This window comes from Dendrobates tinctorius, unplaced genomic scaffold, assembly GCF_039654945.1.
Source record: "Dendrobates tinctorius isolate UK_male_01 unplaced genomic scaffold, ASM3965494v1 ptg000226l, whole genome shotgun sequence".
Classification (NCBI taxonomy): domain Eukaryota; kingdom Metazoa; phylum Chordata; class Amphibia; order Anura; family Dendrobatidae; genus Dendrobates; species Dendrobates tinctorius.
The window spans coordinates 524,453-544,305 of record NW_027361893.1 but is presented as its reverse complement, the minus strand read 5'-3'; the positions used below and the strand labels follow the sequence as shown (position 1 = coordinate 544,305).

The 19,853-nt window shown below is 47.6% G+C and overlaps 1 protein-coding gene across 4 annotated transcripts in view; it reads left to right on the top strand.

Annotated features, from left to right (window-relative positions):
• Positions 1-16,935, top strand: part of LOC141059281 (uncharacterized) — a 31,039-nt gene extending 14,104 nt beyond the window's left edge. For 3 of the 4 annotated variants that reach the window (XM_073555595.1, XM_073555594.1, XM_073555592.1), the window contains exons 2-7: positions 10,987-11,133; positions 11,263-11,442; positions 11,525-11,648; positions 11,732-11,829; positions 12,028-12,118; positions 14,941-16,935. In XM_073555595.1, the coding sequence (XP_073411696.1) occupies positions 11,062-11,133; positions 11,263-11,442; positions 11,525-11,648; positions 11,732-11,829; positions 12,028-12,118; positions 14,941-16,802 (2,427 nt within the window). In that variant the 5' untranslated portion in view covers positions 10,987-11,061 and the 3' untranslated portion in view covers positions 16,803-16,935. Of the gene's footprint in view, positions 1-14; positions 272-10,986; positions 11,134-11,262; positions 11,443-11,524; positions 11,649-11,731; positions 11,830-12,027; positions 12,119-14,940 lie in introns of those variants that run through there. The other variant, XM_073555593.1, reaches the window with a different exon arrangement.
• Positions 16,936-19,853: the final 2,918 nt, after the last annotated feature.

Here is a 19,853-nt window from a genome sequence, read left to right as displayed (position 1 = left end):
GTGCTGGAGGCTCCATTATTCTCTATGTGGAGTGTGGCTCTGTGGGTGGAGGTCGGTGCCAGAGGCTCCATTATTCTCTATGTGGAGTGTGGCTCTGCATGTGGAGGTCGGTGCCGGAGTCTCCATTATTCTCTACGTGGAGTGTGGCTTTGCGGGTGGAGGTAGGTGCTGGAGGCTCCATTATTCTCTATGTGGAGTGTGGCTCTGCGGGTGGAGGTCGGTGCTGGAGGCTCCATTATTCTCTATGTGGAGTGTGGCTCTGCGGGTGGAGGTCGGTGCTGGAGGCTCCATTATTCTCTGTGGAGTGCGGGTGGAGGTCGGTGCTGGAGGCTCCATTATTCTCTATGTGGAGTGCGGCTCTGCGGGTGGAGGTAGGTGCTGGAGGCTCCATTATTCTCTATGTGGAGTGCGGCTCTGCGGGTGGAGGTCGGTGCCGGAGGCTCCATTATTCTCTATTGCTGGAGGCTCCATTATTCTCTATGTGGAGTGCGGCTCTGCGGGTGGAGGTAGGTGCTGGGGGCTCCATTATTCTCTATGTGGAGTGCGGCTCTGCGGGTGGAGGTCGGTGCTGGAGGCTCCATTATTCTCTATGTGGAGTGCGGCTCTGCGGGTGGAGGTCAGTGCTGGAGGCTCCATTATTCTCTATGTGAAGTGTGGCTCTGCGGGTGTAGGTCGGTGCTGGAGGCTCCATTATTCTTTATGTGGAGTGTGGCTCTGCGGGTGGAGGTAGGTGCTGGAGGCCCCATTATTCTCTATGTGGAGTGTGGCCCTGCGGGTGGAGGTCGGTGCTGGAGGCCCCATTATTCTCTATGTGTAGTGCGGCTCTGCGGTTGGAGGTAAGTGCTAGAGGCTCCATTATTCTCTACGTGGAGTAGGGCTCTGCGGGTGGAGGTCGGTGCTGGAGGCTCCATTATTCTGTATGTGGAGTGCGGCTCTGCGGGTGGAGGTTGGTGCCGGAGGCTCCATTATGCTGTATGTGGAGTGCGGCTCTGCGGGTGGAGGTGGGTGCTGGAGGCTCCATTATTCTCTATGTGGAGTGTGGCTCTGCGGGTGGAGGTCGGTGCCGGAGGCTCCATTATTCTCTCTGTGGAGTGCGGCTCTGCGGGTGGAGGTCGGTGCCGGAGGCTCCATTATTCTGTATGTGGAGTGCGGCTCTGCGGGTGGAGGTCGGTGCTGGAGGCTCCATTATTCTCTATGTGGAGTGCGGGTGGAGGTCGGTACTGGAGGCTCCATTATTCTCTACGTGGAGTGCGGCTCTGCGGGTGGAGGTCTGTGCCGGAGGCTCAATTATTCTATATGTGGAGTGCGGGTGGAGGTCGGTGCCGGAGGCTCCCATTCTCTATGTGGAGTGCGGGTGGAGGTCGGTACTGGAGGCTCCATTATTCTCTATGTGGAGTGCGGCTCTGCGGGTTGAGGTCGGTGCCGGAGGCTCCATTATTCTCTATGTGGAGTGCGGCTCTGCGGGTGGAGGTTGGTGCCGGAGGCTCCATTATTATCTATGTAGAGTGCGGCTCTGCGGGTGGAGGTCGGTTCTGGAGTTTCCATTATTCTCTATGTGGAGTGCGGCTCTGTGGGTGGAGGTCGGTGCTGGAGGCTCCATTCTCTATGTGGAGTGCGGCTCTGCGGGTGGAGGTCGGTGCTGGAGGCTCCATTATTCTCTATGTGGAGTGCGGCTCTGTGAGTGGAGGTCGGTGCTGGAGGCTCCATTATTCTCTATGTGGAGTGCGGCTCTGCGTGTGGAGGTCAGTGCGGGAGGCTCCATTATTCTCTATGTGGAGTGCGGCTCTGCTGGTGGAGGTTGGTGCCGGAGGCTCCATTATTCTCTATGTGGAGTGCAGCTCTGCGGTTGGAGGTCGGTGCCGGAGGCTCCATTATTCTCTATGTGGAGTGCTGCTCTGCGGGTGGAGGTCGGTGCCGGAGGCTCCATTATTCTCTATGTGGAGTGCGGCTCTGCGGGTGGAGGTCGGTGCCAGAGGCTCCATTATTCTCTATGTGGAGTGCGGTTCTGCAGGTGGAGGTCATTGCTGGAGGCTCCATTATTCTCTATGTGGAGTGCGGTTCTGCGGGTGGAGATCGGTGCTGGAGGCTTCATTGTTCTCTTATGTGGAGTGCGGCTCTGCGGGTGGAGGTCTGTGCTGGAGGCTCCATTGTTCTCTATGTGGAGTTTGGCTCTGCGGGTGTAGGTCGGTGCTGGAGGCCCCATTATTCTCTATGTGGAGTGCGGCTCTGCGGGTGGAGGTAGGTGCTGGAGGCTCCATTATTCTCTATGTGTAGTGCGGCTCTGCGGGTGGAGGTCGGTGCCGGAGGCTCCATTATTCTCTATTGCTGGAGGCTCCATTATTCTCTATGTGGAGTGTGGCTCTGCGGGTGGAGGTCAGTGCTGGAGGCTCCATTCTCTATGTGGAGTGTGGCTCTGCGGGTGGAGGTCGGTGCCGGAGGCTCAATTATTCTATATGTGGAGTGCGGGTGGAGGTCGGTGCCGGAGGCTCCCATTCTCTATGTGGTGTGCGGGTGGAGGTCGTTACTGGAGGCTCCATTATTCTCTATGTGGATTGCGGCTCTGCGGGTGGAGGTCGGTGCTGGAGGCTCCTTTATTCTCTATGTGGAGTGCGGGTGGAGGTCGTTACTGGAGACTCCATTATTCTCTATGTGGAGTGCGGCTCTGCGGGTGGAGGTCGGTGCCGGAGGCTCCATTATTCTCTATGTGGAGTGCGGCTCTGCGGGTGGAGGTTGGTGCCGGAGGCTCCATTATTATCTATGTAGAGTGCGGCTCTGCGGGTGGAGGTCGGTTCTGGAGTTTCCATTATTCTCTATGTGGAGTGCGGCTCTGTGGGTGGAGGTCGGTGCTGAAGGCTCCATTATTCTCTATGTGAAGTGCGGCTCTGCTGGTGGAGGTTGGTGCCGGAGGCTCCATTATTCTCTATGTGGAGTGCGGCTCTGCGGGTGGAGGTCGGTGCCGGAGGCTCCATTATTCTCTATGTGGAGTGCAGCTCTGCGGGTGGAGGTCGGTGCCGGAGGCTCCATTATTCTCTATGTGGAGTGCTGCTCTGCGGGTGGAGGTCGGTGCCGGAAGCTCCATTATTCTCTATGTGGAGTGCGGCTCTGCGGGTGGAGGTCGGTGCCAGAGGCTCCATTATTCTCTATGTGGAGTGCGGTTCTGAGGGTGGAGGTCAGTGCTGGAGGCTCCATTATTCTCTATGTGGAGTGCGGGTGGAGGTCGGTGCTGGAGGCTTCATTGTTCTCTTATGTGGAGTGCGGCTCTGCGGGTGGAGGTCTGTGCTGGAGGCTCCATTATTCTCTATGTGGAGTTTGGCTCTGCGGGTGTAGGTCGGTGCTGGAGGCCTCATTATTCTCTATGTGGAGTGCGGCTCTGCGGGTGGAGGTAGGTGCCGGAGGCTCCATTATTCTCTATGTGGTGTGCGGGTGGAGGTCGGTGCTGGAGGCTCCATTATTCTATATGTGGAGCATGGCTCTGTGGGTGGAGGTCGGTGCGGGAGGCTCCATTATTCTCTTTGTGGAGTGCGGCTCTGCGGGTGGAGGTCGGTGCTGGAGGCTCCATTCTCTATGTGGAGTGCGGCTCTGCGGGTGAAGGTCGGTACTGGAGGCTCCATTATTCTCTATGTGGAGTGCGGGTGGAGGTCGGTAATGGAGGCTCCATTATTCTCTACGTGGAGTGCTGCTCTGCGGGTGGAGGTCGGTGCCGGAGGCTCAATTATTCTCTATGTGGAGTGCGGGTGGAGGTCGGTGCCGGAGGCTCCCATTCTCTATGTGGAGTGCGGGTGGAGGTCGGTACTGGAGGCTCCATTATTCTCTATGTGGAGTGCGGCTCTGCGGGTGGAGGTCGGTTCTGGAGTTTCCATTCTCTATGTGGAGTGCGGCTCAGTGGGTGGAGGTCGGTGCGGGAGGCTCCTTTATTCTCTATGTGGAGTGCGGCTCTGCGGGTGGAGGTCGGTGCTGGAGGCTCCATTATTCTCTATGTGGAGTGCGGCTCTGTGTGTGGAGGTCAGTGCGGGAGGCTCCATTATTCTCTCTGTGGAGTGCGGCTCTGCGGGTGGAGGTCGGTGCCGGAGGCTCCATTATTCTCTATGTGAAGTGCGGCTCTGCTGGTGGAGGTAGGTGCCCGTGGCTCCATTATTCTCTATGTGGAGTGCGGCTCTGCGGGTGGAGGTCGGTGCCGGAGGCTCCATTATTCTCTATGTGGAGTGCAGCTCTGCGGGTGGAGGTCGGTGCCGGAGGCTCCATTATTCTCTATGTGGAGTGCGGCTCTGCGGGTGGAGGTCGGTGCCGGAGGCTCCATTATTCTCTATGTGGAGTGCGGCTCTGCGGGTGGAGGTCGGTGCTGGAGGCTCCATTATTCTCTATGTGGAGTGCGGCTCTGCGGGTGGAGGTCGGTGCCAGAGGCTCCATTATTCTCTATGTGGAGTGCGGTTCTGCGGGTGGTGGTTGGTGCTGGAGGCTCCATTATTCTCTATGTGGAGTGCGGGTGGAGGTCGGTGCCGGAGGCTCCATTATTCTCTATGTGGAGTGTGGCTCTGCGGGTGGAGGTCGGTGCCGGAGGCTCCGTTATTCTCTATGTGGAGTGCGGCTCTGCGGGTGGAGGTAGGTGCTGGAGGCTCCATTATTCTCTATGTGGAGTGCGGCTCTGCGGGTGGAGGTCGGTGCCGGAGGCTCCATTATTCTCTATTGCTGGAGGCTCCATTATTCTCTATGTGGAGTGCGGCTCTGCGGGTGGAGGTCAGTGCTGGAGGCTCCATTATTCTCTATGTGGAGTGTGGCTCTGCGGGTGGAGGTCGGTGCTGGAGGCTCCATTCTCTATGTGGAGTGTGGCTCTGCGGGTGGAGGTCGGTGCCGGAGGCTCAATTATTCTATATGTGGAGTGCGGGTGGAGGTCGGTGCCGGAGGCTCCCATTCTCTTTGTGAAGTGCGGGTGGAGGTCGTTACTGGAGGCTCCATTATTCTCTATGTGGATTGCGGCTCTGCGGGTGGAGGTCGGTGCTGGAGGCTCCTTTATTCTCTATGTGGAGTGCGGGTGGAGGTCGGTGCTGGAGGCTCCATTATTCTCTATGTGGAGTGCGGCTCTGCGGGTGGAGGTCGGTGCCGGAGGCTCCATTATTCTCTATGTGGAGTGTGGCTCTGTGAGTGGAGGTCGGTGCTGGAGGCTCCATTATTCTCTATGTGGAGTGCGGGTGGAGGTCGGTGCTGGAGGCTCCATTATTTTCTATGTGGAGTGCGGGTGGAGGTTGGTGCTGGAGGCTCCATTATTCTCTATGTGGAGTGGGGCTCTGCGGGTGGAGGTCGGTGCCGGAGGCTCCATTATTCTATATGTATAGTGCGGCTCTGCGGGTGGAGGTCGGTTCTGGAGTTTCCATTATTCTCTATGTGGAGTGCGGCTCTGTGGGTGGAGGTCGGTGCGGGAGGCTCCATTATTCTCTATGTGGAGTGCTGCTTTGCGGGTGGAGGTAGGTGCCGGAGGCTCCATTATTCTCCATGTGGAGTGTGGATCTGCGGGTGGAGGTAGGTGCTGGAGGTTCCATTATTTATGTGGAGTGCTGGTCTGCAGGTGGAGGTCGGTGCCGGAGGCTCCATTATTCTCTATGTGGAGTGTGGCTCTGCGAGTGGAGGTAGGTGCTGGAGGCTCCATTATTCTCTATGTGGAGGTCGGTGCTGAAGGCTCCATTATTTATGTGGAGTGCGGCTCTGTGGGTGGAGGTCGTTGCTGGTGTCTCGCCCCTGAGGCTCAGTTGCCACAGAGATGCTGCACCTTCTCCTAAGGTGTAGTGCCCCACCACCTAGGTAAGTTGGGAACACCTTTCCACACTCCAACACTCGCACCCCACGCAACAGGGTAGTTCTGCACAACTACATTGCGGCTCAGTGCTTAGAGAGTAGCAGAGCACTTCTGGTGGTTCCCTGCATGGAACACTGGATGTGCTGGGAGGTGGGTGGAGTTTAGATATATAAAAGAGTGGGAAGGTTTAGAGTCTGGAGGTCAGTCTTACAGAAGGTCAGTTGGGTAGGAAGTCACTCAGACAGGAGTGAGGATCCCTGGAAGAAGGGATGGAGGAAGGAGTGCTGCAGCTGCCTCAGTGACCTGAGCCAGCTGGCACAGGAAAGGAACAGAAGGAGAAAGACGTAGAACTGCAACCTAAGCTTCCATAAGAGAGAGAAAGGACAGTGCGGAACGAAGAAGTAGGAGAACAGAGAGGAGACGTGGGTTGGAAGAGGAACGCTGCCTATAGGTTCTCAGCGCAAGGCCGGGGCCCGGTCCCCGAGGTTGTATGGACACTTATGGTTCTGCAGCAGACACCGGTGGAGTAGTTGGCTGTAAATGCACTACTCCCATCTAAGACTTGGGGTACAACAGCAACTGAATAGAGAGCCAGGACTCCGGAGAAGGGAGTCCCCGAGAGAGGCTACAGCCGTCTGTCATACAAGTAGAGTTGTTAGGAACATCTGACAGGAGGAACTCCAGAGTACCACGGTACTAGAGTTCTTCACACCTTAAGGCACGATAGAGGAGTCGTTCAGGAAAGGTACATGTTGGCGGAGTGCTAGAGAGGAGAATCCTGACTAGCCCGTGAGGTTGATTGAGTCGGTGTGTACCACGGACTGTGAGTGAAGGTTTGGAACTGCAAGCCCTGGTGTCTTCCATTCATTTGTGCGCTAACACTGTCAGCACTGCTACTTCTGGGTACCAGCATTCCTCACACCGCCTGCGCCTATTCTCCTCCATTGCAATTACACTGCCCTGGGGTTACAGCTTCACCTGTGGGGAGCTACACCATCTATGCTGCAAGACACCATCAGCCCCAGAGGATCTGCACGCAGCGTTGGCTTAACATCTTGCTTGCCAAACACCACAGGTGGCGTCACGAACTATCACATAACTATATCACAAACCACCCTTCATTTGGGCGCCCAGGGCCACGGACCGGGTCACCGCTGCTGTGAGACATCCCACTGACACCGGCCCGGTACCGAGTACCCCACGGCCCTGGGAGGGCGACCCACTGAAGGCTCCATTATTCTCTATGTGAAGTGCGGCTCTGCGGGTGGTCAGTGCTGGAGGCTCCATTATTTATGTGGAGTATGGCTCTGCGGGTGGAGGTCGGTGCTGGAGGCTCCATTATTCTCTATGTGGAGTGCGGCTCTGCGGGTGGAGGTCGGTGCTGGAGGCTCCATTATTCTCTATGTGGAGTGTGGCTCTGCAGGTGGGGGGATGTGGAGATTCCCCATTGCTGGTGCATTAATACTGGAAATATATTGCACTGGGGATATTGCCGGCAATTCCCACAAGAAGAATCCTGGAAACACAGGATTAGAAATGATTCTTTCTCCGCAGTTTCTATAGGACTTAATACATTCCTGATTCCGGGGAGTAATAGAAATACAGCAGAAAACAGGAAGAAAGTTCGGAGAAGAAGCTTCATAGAAAGACATTGAAGTTACAGATGACATTTAACCCTTTGGGAGAAAGGGATTCCAGCTCTTTACCGAGTAAATCCCACCAGAACTGTAGCAGCTAAAGACCCCAATATCCACCGGTGTCCCTTCTAAGTGGGGGGGAAACTATCACCTCTAATAATCCTCGGACAGTTCTGACAAACACGGAAAAGTGCCCCTTTATGGAGGTGACAGAAAGTCTGTTTAGTCACTTTAGCTTCATAGTATCAGCTCTAATCCAATGGTGAGAGCGATTTACCCTGAAGAGTCACAAATTGTGGGATTGTTATAAAATGTTATCTTTAGGGGGTTTTGTGTTGTCTCATTATAAGAATCACAATGGTTTTGTTCCTTTTCCGCTCATAGATACAAACAACCCAACTATGAAAGACGGGAACCGAGGAAACTTGTATTACTCTCATAGTACGGGGCCCACACACAGTATAATGTTTTCCCAGTACCACCATCTTCCACCCAATATGCTTCCACCCAAACCACTAGATAATTCTCACTTATCCCCATTCATGATGCCATACAGCCTTTTTCTTTGCCCCCACACAGTATAATGTTCACACAGTACGGCCATTTTATTTTTTTGTTGTGGTATTTTTCATGTATTGTATAGAGGCCAAAGTGAAAATGATAAAAAAAAAAAAAAAAAATCGTAACCAGAAAAAACAAATACTGTTCATGTCGAATTTGGCATCAAATAACTGTTGATGATTTTACTGTCATGATCCAGTCCAGAGTTTGTTTTCTGCTGTCTTCTCTTTGGACTGGTTATGCGGGGGTTAATCCCATCTGCCTCTTTCTGGAGCTGGCTGGGCTATTTCAGTCCTCTGCACCCTGTGGGCCAGTGTCAGCTATACGGCAAGCTTCCAGGCTAGTGCCTCTGACCTTTATTCCTTTAGTGTTCCTTCTGCCCCTGATTACCTGGACTTGTGTATGACTCGGCTTGATCTCTGGACTCTGCTTCTGGTTTTTCCGTTTCTGATACCACGCTTCCCAACTGGCTTTCTGACCCTCTGGCTTGTACCCTGACTATGTCTTATGTCTTGCGTTTCTGATAACACGTTCCCGGTAGGTCCTGACTTCTTGCTCGTCCCTGAATACGCACTTGCTGTCTCACTTGGTACTTCTGCTCCTGACAGTTGTTGACATCAGCTAGTCTGACCACTCTTTCTTTACCGGTGGCACCTGTGCGGCTGCTTCGTGTTATTACTGTGTGTGTGTGTAACCTCTCTTCCCTCACCAGCACCCCTGGTGTAGGGTACACTGTAATGCAGTATAGCAGCACGTTACATTTACAAACAAGGTTTTATGAAAGCCTCAAGCTTCTGTGTGTGAATCAGACATGAGATTTAACGTGATAGAAGATTACAGTCAGGGGAAGACGGTAAACATTCATATAGACGGCCGGTGGGGATGGAGTCAGTGACGTACTACGGCCAAATATGTTTCTAGAGCCATAGCAGAAGATGTCATCCTCATCAAGAAGTACCGTATTTTTTAGACTATAAGACACACCCAGGTTTCAGAGGAGGAAATTAGAAATAAGAAATTGAAGCAAATAATGTGGTCAATTCTGTACTAGCATCCCATATCCTGGTAGATATGATTCCTTAATTCCCATCCTGGTATGCATGGCCTCCTCACCCCTAGCTTGGTTATTTTTAGGGTGTTTTTGTGAAAGAAACTTATTACTCTAATACCCCTTTCTTGGCCCCCACACACAGTATAATGTTCCCCCCCCCATACTGCCATCCTCCATACACATAATGATACAACATGCCCCACACAATATGCTTCCACCGAAACCACTGGATAATAAATCCTTACTTATCCTCATTTTTGATGCCACACAGCCTCTTTCTTGGTTCCTCCACACAGTATAATGTTCCCACAATATATCCGTTCCCAATTTTATTTTTGGTGCTTGTCACGTAATATATGGAAGCTTATGAGAATACAGCCATTGGCTTTAAATAACTCCTGTCTTTGCATTCTTACAAACAAGCTTTTATAAACGCCTCAAACTTCTGTGTGTGAATCAGATGTGAGACCTAACGTGATAGAAGATAACAGTGCGGGGAAGACGGGAAACCTTCATATAGACGGCCGGTGGGGATGGAGTCAGTGACGGACTCTGGCCAAATATGTTTCTAGAGCCGTAGTAGAAGATGAAGATGTCGTCCTCATCATGAAGTAGTTATTTCTCCTGTCACGTGTAATGAATATCTCCTGCAGTATTACTTATGCCGATTCCAGTGTCGGTAAATGAGACGAGAATTAGCGTTATGGAAGATGAGTCTATGAGAAACGTATTCAGCTGCCGACTCTGAGGAAGAAACTGCTTGTTGTCTGTGGCCTAAATATATAGGTCTTATTACTAGATGTCAGGGAAGAACGTGGTATGTTGTAAAATAACAAAAAATACCATTGCTGCTTCGGTCCGGGCCAGTCTCTGTATTTCCTAGTCATTCCCAACAAACTTGGGATTCCTACTGTTAGGCGTCGGGTTTCTGCGTCTGCTCTGCAGGAATCCAGAGCCTCACATTCCGCGGTCTCCTGCTATCTACTGCAGAGGAGATTACTTTGCAGCAGACCGCTCCACAGACTAAGTCCCTCAGTGCTCCTACTGGGCATGCTCACGATCTCCCATTGGAGATCGGGAGTCATATGCTCAGGTCCTGTTTCTGATCTCATTGGTCCATCTCGGAGATCTGGAAGGTCCCGCACGGCTATAAAAAGCGCGCATGACCGTTCGGCAATATGCTATTAAAGTCTCTAGTTGCTACTGTGTGAATGATGATGGATGTATGATTCTGGTGATTGACTCACTTGAAACATCTTCCCTCTGATATTACGTATGTGGACAGGGACTAAGCTTAGAGTCAGCGCCAGCGCGCCATTACTACATCATCCACAGTTGCTAGCGTCCGACATTGCGCTTGCTTACTAGCTTTGTCGTCTAGCGGCAGTTGCAGCCCTCCTTGGAGTCCGCAGTTGCAACATCGCACGCACGGTAGGCCTAGACGGACACAGTTCCGCTGTCTTTGGCTCTGCTCCTGTGACCAGATACCGTGTGCGCATATACTCTGAGTACTGTGACTCCAACAGGCTCAGCCTTATTGTATTTGTCTTTGTTGGCACCTCTGTGACTTAACAGAGATTGCTCTGCGCACCTGGGTGACGTTTATCCCACGTGCGTATTTCTGCCATATCGCTTGCATGCCACCACTTAGCAGCAGTCATATCATCTACTGCACGGTGGACCCCCGAGCGGCGAACGCACTTTATTACTTTTATTTAGTGCGTTCCGCCGTTCCTAACACCTACAGCCAATAAGTTGCTGAAGCAGTGAGTAACATAGCCAGTGATTGTGGGCACGGAGGAGATGTGTTAGTCAGCAATTCAACTTATGTTCCAGTCCATACAAGACTAGAGAATACAATATCTACATGTTCTATCTCCTCATATGTTTGATATAATATTATTACACAGGATTTTTATAATGTTACATCGGCTCATCTTCTCATTCAGGTCTCTACAATATCAGATCCTCTCAGTGAAGATCTATATAGGAGAATTTTCCTGATTTAACCATCAAAGGTGGATATGGACAGAGACAAGATGGCGGAGAGGATATTACGCCTCACCCTAGAGATCCTATTCCGGCTAACTGGAGAGGTGAGAGATTCTGATGATGTCACATTACATCATTCTTATCTATGAGAATAACAGATGGACAGAACTGGAGAGGTGAGGAATTTGGAAATGTCTGTAGTGAGATTTATTAATGTGTCTCTTCATAACCAGGATTACACAGTAGTGAAGAAGACCTCTAGAGAGCGCTGTCAGGACCCTGTGACTGAGGGATGGGGAAGAACCCTGAGCCCAATCATGGGGCCTCCACCTCACCCCCTGTTGTATGAGGACATCAATGACCAGAAGATCCTAGACCTCATCTACAAGATGATTGAGCTGCTGACTGGAGAGGTGACACTGCTGGGAATGTTGGGCCATTATACAGTAATGCTATGAAGGGATCAGGGGATGACAGTATCATTGTATGTGTCAGGTTCCTATAAGGTTTCAGGATGTCACTGTCTATTTCTCCATGGAGGAGTGGGCGTATTTAGAAGGACACAAAGATGCATACAAGGACATCATGATGGAGGTTCCTCAACCCCTCACATCACCAGGTAATAGACAGAAATAAATACACACGGCCTACAATTATCTGTATGTAAAGGATGAATTCAGTCCTTTTATATGTTTCCTCCAGATCTATCCAGTAAGATGACAACACGAGAGAGATGTCCCCGTCCTCTTCTTTTACAGGACTGTAAACAAGAAGATCCCAATGTTCCTCAGGATCATCAGGTAGATGGAGAGAAGGTGTCATGAGATCTCCCCTATGATGTGTAGACAGCTGTGAAGGTCTTGTGCTCAGTCTTGTTTTATCCACCAGTATTATATGTTTTATACTTGTGTAATGAGAACGGTGGAGATGGCAGGATTAGAGCTGATCATAGATGTGACTTCTCCATCTGTCTGTGACTTTTACAGTATTTGTTTCAGGGGGAAGATCTGACTCGTATTAATACTACAGAGACATATGTGAGGGGTGATGAGTGGTGTAAAGAGGAGATTCATATATATGACTACCCAGGTGAGTAGTAACCATTAAATGCAGAGAAGTCACAGATTCTTATCAGTCACAATCGTGTGCTCACCATTTTGCCTCTAGACCACAACATTCTGCTCCATTTGGAAATGTTGAAGTTACTTTGTGAAATTAAGTCCTTTTCTAAAGAACTTTACAACCTGGAGGATCCACCTACCCCCCCTGGGATTAGATGACGCTGACTGTTGCATGCCCACATCTGTAAACTACAAAGCCAAATGAAGTAGAATGTGCTGACAAGTTAGACAATCACTTGAAGAAAAATATTATACTGGGCCTGTAAGAGAAAATGGAGGGTAATGATGCTGTTGGCTTCCTAGATCCTGATATCTTATTGGATGAATCTCCCTTCTCTCCCTTCTGTGCTACTGAATGTGTTCATATGGTCCCTACAAGACCAGGTCCAGTCTTTCTGGCCAAACTTCACTTTTATGATTGACGACACTAAATGTACAGTCAGGGCCAAGTGTGAATTTCTGTACAATAAGTTTCCCTTTATTTCTTTTAAAACCAACTAACTTCAAGTAGGATTATGATAAACTATATACAGTGACGTAACTACAAAGTTATGGGCCCCGGTGTGAACTTGTAAATGAGACCCCCCCCCATACCAAAATACACGTACATCTAGTAGTTACACCCCTGACTATGTACAAAACATTACACTTGTCCCATGATATATCTCTAAGCTGTGCATGACTGATGGCTGTAATATACATTTATTTATGCCTGCAGGAGATGTGTTGGAATGACTCGAGCCCTGGTTTCATGGATTCACTCCACATCATAAATTTCATTATGTTTTCAATCCTAAAAAATTCAGATTACTGCACAATTTCTCCTGAAATGCGGAGCATTAATACTTTCCTCTACTTTTATCTTTGACTATCTAATATTTCTTCGTGGATCTCTTCTGATAGCAAATTATGATAGTTTAGATTGCCAAGAGCCACCAAGCCCCATACTGAAACTACTCCAGAGAGTTTTCACCACTACTCATTTTTTTTTACTGATGAAGATTTTTGAGTTTGATCATTTCTGTAGATGTGTTATTGTCTATTATCTATAGTCACAGTTTTTGACTATAGTAGTTGGTTCACAAAATATTCTTCTAACAAGTTCCTGCAGCCAGTTTTGTGTGCCTAATCAGGGCCTATTTTTCAAATCTGATGTGTGTCAATTCAGGTGGTGATAATTTTAGAATTCTTCACAAAATAAAATCCCAATATTTTTCACTTTCACAAAAGGTAATAGCAAACTGATGGACAGCACAAATTATTTTACAACTTCTCTTGTATCCAACAATACCCTATATACAGTTGTACACTACTGTCTGACACATTTCAGGGTTGAGAAGGGAAGGAGTACCATTTAGCTATTTGAATCCAGATCTTCCTGGAATAGTTGGCAGACACAATGTATTAGGAGCAGTGTTTGTGTCCACTTGTGAGCTCAAAAAATGGCCACTATGAACAGGCTTGGTGCTAGCTACTCTATTTTCCTGCTCCCAGGGATTATCTTGCTCATCACCCTTTAACACCGCTACATGGATATGGACTTGCATAGAGACCCCCTGGCTTGGGCTACAGTAAAGCCTGCTTTTCGGTGGTGTGAAATGGGAAGAACAATAGTCAGGTAGCCGGGTCAGAACCAGTAAGACAGAGAAAATACTAAATCAGAAGACGTAAGAGTAGTCAGCTAATAGGCTGGGATCACAACAGGAAACAAATACACAAGCCGTGAGCTGAGCATAGAGGACTGAACCAGAGGAGAACAAGGCTGTATCTGGCAGCTTCCTTCAATATGCTTCGAGCTTTCATAGAATATGGTGCTATCGAATTGGCTGAATCAGGGAGCAGATTACTTCAGCTGGACAGCTCATACACCCATACTGCCAGACTAGATGGTACTACTTGTCCCAGGCACCCTAATCTTAGTGACTGAATTGAGCCTATGTCATCCAGAGCTTCTGGTAACAACATCTTCTCCATTACCAGCCCCACTTGCCATATGAATAAGGACACGTATGGTGGCGTCGTAGGAGCAGATCCCAGAAGAGATGTGACACACCATCTGCTATAGCCCTAACATGACAAAATTTCAGAAAATCAGAGCTGTAGGAATCCCCATAAAATGACTCCATTTTGGAAATTATAACCCTCAGAGAACTAATCTATTGGAGCAGTGACAATTTTTGATTCCACAGGCACTTTCCGGAAATTGGCACACATTGGATGTGGGAGAAAAATAATTGAAAATATGCCATTTTATTACCCAACACATAGTGCCCTGATTGTGCTCCAGGAGACGCACACTGTAAATTGAGTGGGTTCTTCTCACTATAGTAATGCCAAATACTTGTGGTTTGGGTACACTGAAAGGCTCAGAAGTGAGGGGGGAATTTGACTCTGGGGGAATAGTTATTGCTGGATTGGTTAATGGAAGCCATATTACTTTTCAAGAGCCTTTGAGCCACTAATAATGTGGAAACCTCCTGTTTTTCCACTGACAGATGATGGACCTGAGTGAGGGCTTGTTTTTTGTAAGATGAGTAGAAGTTTTCATTAGTATTAGGTTCGTCAACTTAACGTTTCTTTGTGGCTTTTTATTCCATATTTGGGAGGCAGAATGAACAAATAGTTGAACACCACACTCCACTGGTTCATCCTGTGAAATTTTCTATTAGACTGTGAGCTGTCATTGTCTTGGTCAAGAATTCAATATTTTTACATAACTTGCCATTTTTACAGACAGTTTAAGTGGAAATGGGAAATAATATTCAAAAACAATAATTTATATCTTGGCAGTTGACTGTACTGGAAGATCAGAGGAACAGCTGACATGTTCAATTTTTAAATTGGATGATTTTGAGATCCCACTGGATACAATTGAAGTAAATGCCATTACTCCAGATATACAATCATCCCTTCACAGCAAAGATCTCTCATCTGATCCTTTGAAACAGGTCTTGTCTTCTGATTCATTGGGGACGATTATGGAAAGTCAGAGTCACAAAATAAGCATTAAAAACGGAAACACTCCTAAATCCAAGAAGCCATTTTCATGTTCAGAATATGGAAATAATTTTCCCATCGAAAAGTCTTTTCTTAAACATCCAAAAATTCACACAGTGGAGAAAAGATTTTCTTGTTATAAGTGTGGAAAATGTTTTACATACAAATCACGTCTTGTTAGACACCAAAGAACCCACACAGGGGAGAAACCTTTCTCCTGTTTGGAATGTGGGAAATGTTATCAACAGAAATGCATTCTTGTTATGCACCAAAGAACCCACACAGAGGATAAACTTTTTTCATGTTCAGAATGTGGGAAATGTTTCAAACAGAAATGGAATCTTGTTATACACAAAAGAAGCCACACAGGGGAGAAACCTTTTTCCTGTTCAGAATGTGGGAAATGTTTTACACAGAAATCGGATTTGGTTAAGCACCAGAGAACTCACACAGGGGAGAAGCCTTTTTCATGTTCAGAATGTAAGAAATGTTTTAACCGGAAAGCGCATCTTGATTGCCATCTGAGAACCCACACAGGGGAAAAGCCTTTTTCCTGTTCAGAATGTGGGAAATGTTTTAACGAGAAATCAGCTTTGGTTAACCACCAGAACACTCACACAGGGAAAAAGTCTTTTTCTTGTTCAGAATGTGGGAAATGTTTTAAACAGAAATGCAATCTTGTTATACATCAAAGAACCCACACAGGGGAGAAGCCTTTTTCTTGTTCAGATTGTGGTAAATGTTTTAGCCAAAAGGGCAAACTTGTTATACACCAACGAACCCACACAGGGGAGAAACCTTTTTCCTGTTCAGAATGTGGGAAATGTTTTAACCAAAAGGGTAAACTTGTTATACACCAAAGAATCCACACAGGGGAGAAGCCTTTTTCATGTTCAGAATGTGGGAAATGTTTTAACCAGAAGTGGAAACTTGTTTTACACCAAATAACTCACACAGGGGAGAAGCCTTTTTCCTGTTCGGAATGTGGGAAATGTTTTGACCAAAAGGGCAAACTTGTTATACACCAAAGAACCCACACTGGGGAGCAGCCTTTTTCCTGTTCGGAATGTGGGAAATGTTTTGACCAAAAGTGCAAACTTGTTATACACCAAATAACTCACACAGGGGAGAAGCCTTTTTCCTGTTCAGAATGCGGGAAATGTTTTAATAAGAAAGGTAATCTTGTTACACACCAAAGAACCCACACAGGGGTGAAACCTTTTTCATGTTCAGAATGTGGGAAATGTTTTAACGTGAAAAAAGATCTTATTATTCACCAGAGAACTCACACAGGGGAGAAGCCTTTTTCCTGTTCAGAATGTGGTAAATGTTTTAACCAGAAACGCAAACTTGTTATACACCAAAGAACCCACACAGGCATGAAACCTTTTTCATGTTCAGAATGTGGGAAATGTTTTAGCGAAAAATCGGCTTTGGTTAAGCATCAGAGAACCCACACAGGGGAGAAGCCTTTTTCCTGTTCAGAATGTGGGAAATGTTTTAATCAGAAATCGGCTTTGATTAGGCACCAGAGAACCCACTCAGGGGAGAAGCCTTTTTCCTGTTCAGAATGTGAAAAATGTTTTAATAGGAAATATAATCTTGTTACACACCAAAGAACCCACACAAGGGAGAAGTCTTTTTCATGTTCATAATGTAGGAAATGTTTTAACCAAAAATTGTATTTCTTAAAGGGGTTCTCCATTACTAGAGCAACACCTTGTCATTCCTTATGTTTGTCATATTTCAAATAAAGACGCTTATAGTCGTTTTCCATGCTGGCGCTGATCAAGTGGTCTTGGCACTCGTGTTCCCTGGGCTCTTGTGAAGTGGTTTCATAACACGAGCCCAGTGCTGAATCAGCAATGGCTTCACTGTTCCTGCCCTCGGATGTATTGAACATCAAAAGGAGAAGGGGTTGTCCCAAGTAGTGGATAACCCCTTTTAGCTATCAAAAATCCCACACAGAGAGAAACCATTATCATACCTACAGTAGAGTGTGAAAAATAAATTACTAGAAAATCGTATTTTGTTGACCGTCAAAAATAACTGGGAGAAACTACATATGTTGTTGACAAATTGCACAAAAACATAATAGTCATATAATTAAATGTGAAAGTGTAATTACTAGGGACGATACTCTGATATCACTTGAGTATCTGGGTGCTTGGAAATACTCGGTGAGCCTTAGCCGTTGTTCAGATTTGAAGTTTGAATCCCCACTCTACTTGTTTGGTATCTGTTACACAGCCAATATTCATGCAGGGGATTGCCTGCCAGTCACTGTAATGCCGTAGCCATCTCAGTAGAGGCATTACTGTGATTGGCTGGCCGTATTATATAATCAAGGGTTATAAAAGAACAGGCGCCTCCACGCTCCACATCCTGCCAGTGCATAGCTCAGGGACAGTCCTTATTGGAGGGAGAGAGTGGTTATACAGGCCTGTGTGTGCACAGTATAGTGAATCAGAGTCCTGTAGTGTTGATACTGGTGCTGATAATGAACCATCATATTAACAGTCCTTGTAAGGGCTCATCTTGTGCTTTTGTTGTTTGCATCTGATACATTCTGCATTTATCCAAGCGAGGGACAGGTGCATGAGCAGGGGGATTTGCCGAATACAGTCTTTAGGCAGGGATTAATGCTTTGCAGTCTGTTGCTATATATATATATATAGCAGCGGCAGTTGACCACATTCTTTTTTTTTTTTTTGGGGGGGGGGGGGTGAAAAAATAGACTATATTGTTATTCATAGAGTATTGCATGCTTTGTGGTGCTTTTTGGTGGTACATAACTCTCCAAATAAGCGTTGAGAAATATTTCTGGATTGAATTTGTCATCCATACACTTTTACATGCTTTGTGTTACATTATGGTGATATTAAACTGAAAGACAAAAGGCTTTGACTGCTGCAGGTGACAATTTTTCTTTTTTAAATCAAAAATAAACTTTGTTTCCAGAAACCTAGCAATTAGAAAATTCATAATGGGTGAGGTAAGGGACAGAGAAGTGGAGGTGCCAATGATGGTGCACGTAGATGCTGAGGACGTGGGACAGATGTGACTACGCACTAGACCACTGATGGCACAGTGGTAGCTGTATATCCGATACACAAGAGACAGGAGAATGAGCTTCAAAAAACCAATGATATTTATTAAAGGTAGCTAACAGAAAGGAAAAGGTGCCTGAGCAGGATCGGACGGAGACAAAAAGCAGCCCTGCCACACTAATCGCTCCAGCACACTATAACACGTCCCACCCCCGATCAGTGGGTTTTTATTCACTTACTCCAGTGGTTTGTTTTTTTTAAGCACTGGAGTGGCCTTCAAGTGTAAACCCCCTAACCCCAGTGATATTCTCACCCTCCAGCATCTTTCTCGCTTTTCAGCACCGCTCCGATCCCACGGTGCCATTTTGTAAGCACAGCTTCTGACAGCCGGAGGTCAGGAGTTACATCACAAGCTCTCAATAGAAGGTTATTGGAGCCAGAACGAGGCCAGGACAAGGTTCTCCTAGACTTGTACTGAAAGGTGATCTCCGCGCCGCTCCATGAACACTAGAGCTGCGAGTAGGTCACAATTCACAGGAGATGAAGCGGAGCAATGCTGGAGACCAATGAAGGCAGTGGAAGGTGAGTATGAGACAGGGGGCAGCGACCTTACATTTAAAGCACCACTCCAGCCGGGCAATAAAAAATGCTGGATCAATCACAGCTCTATTTACATGATGCTCTTCAGAGGTCCGTTCCTTGGGATTATGGGGATCCCAGAGATTGGCAAGTTATCCCATATCCCCAGGAGAGGGGATTATTTGGGATAACCCATTTAAACAGGTTTTCCAAGATTTATTTTTGTTTGGCCATAGGAATATAAAACTAACCAATAATGACAATCTAGAAGTGCAATGCAGCCTCTTCGACAACAAGACAGGAGAAGTGTATATATACAGAATAAGGCCCTGTTCACACGTTCAGTATTTTACATCAGTATTTGTAAACCACAACCTGCGCAGTAGCAGCTATCGGTGTATATAAAGGTGATCCAATAGCTGCTACTACACAGGCACTGGCGGTGCCATCTTGGAGGAGGATTTTTTTTTTTCTCTACAACGATGGAGCAGCCGGCGCCATTTTTTCAAACTGATTTTTTTGTAATGATTTTCAGGATAACCTTGAACAAATTATATACACATTACATATGCAATCATGCTGCAGCGCAGGGGCCACCGCCAGCGTCTGGGGATTTTTTTCCCACCGAGAGATAGATATAGATAGATATATATTCAGTATGTAAAATAGGGGGCAGGTCAGTGAGGGATCAGTGACCTGTCAGAAGTCCTACCGGTGAATACCTTAGCACCACATGAAGACCCCCCCACACAGGGCGCCCTGGAGCACGAGCATATCATTAAGTCAAAACTGAATATCCAGATTACACAACAAACACAAGACGGATTTCATCACCGGGTATCACTGTAATCAGTATAACGGCGCTGACCTGACACTGTGTGTAGTTACTGTGCATAATCCTGATGACAGGTTCCCTTCAATTATGCCATTTAAGTCAAGGAACACGCCGGGGCCGACAACTATCCACCACATGGGATACACGGGGCTGACGACTATCCACCACACGGGGTACGCTGGGACTGATTGATATATATACACTACATATGTGATATTTGAAAGTGAAATTATGGGCTGTCC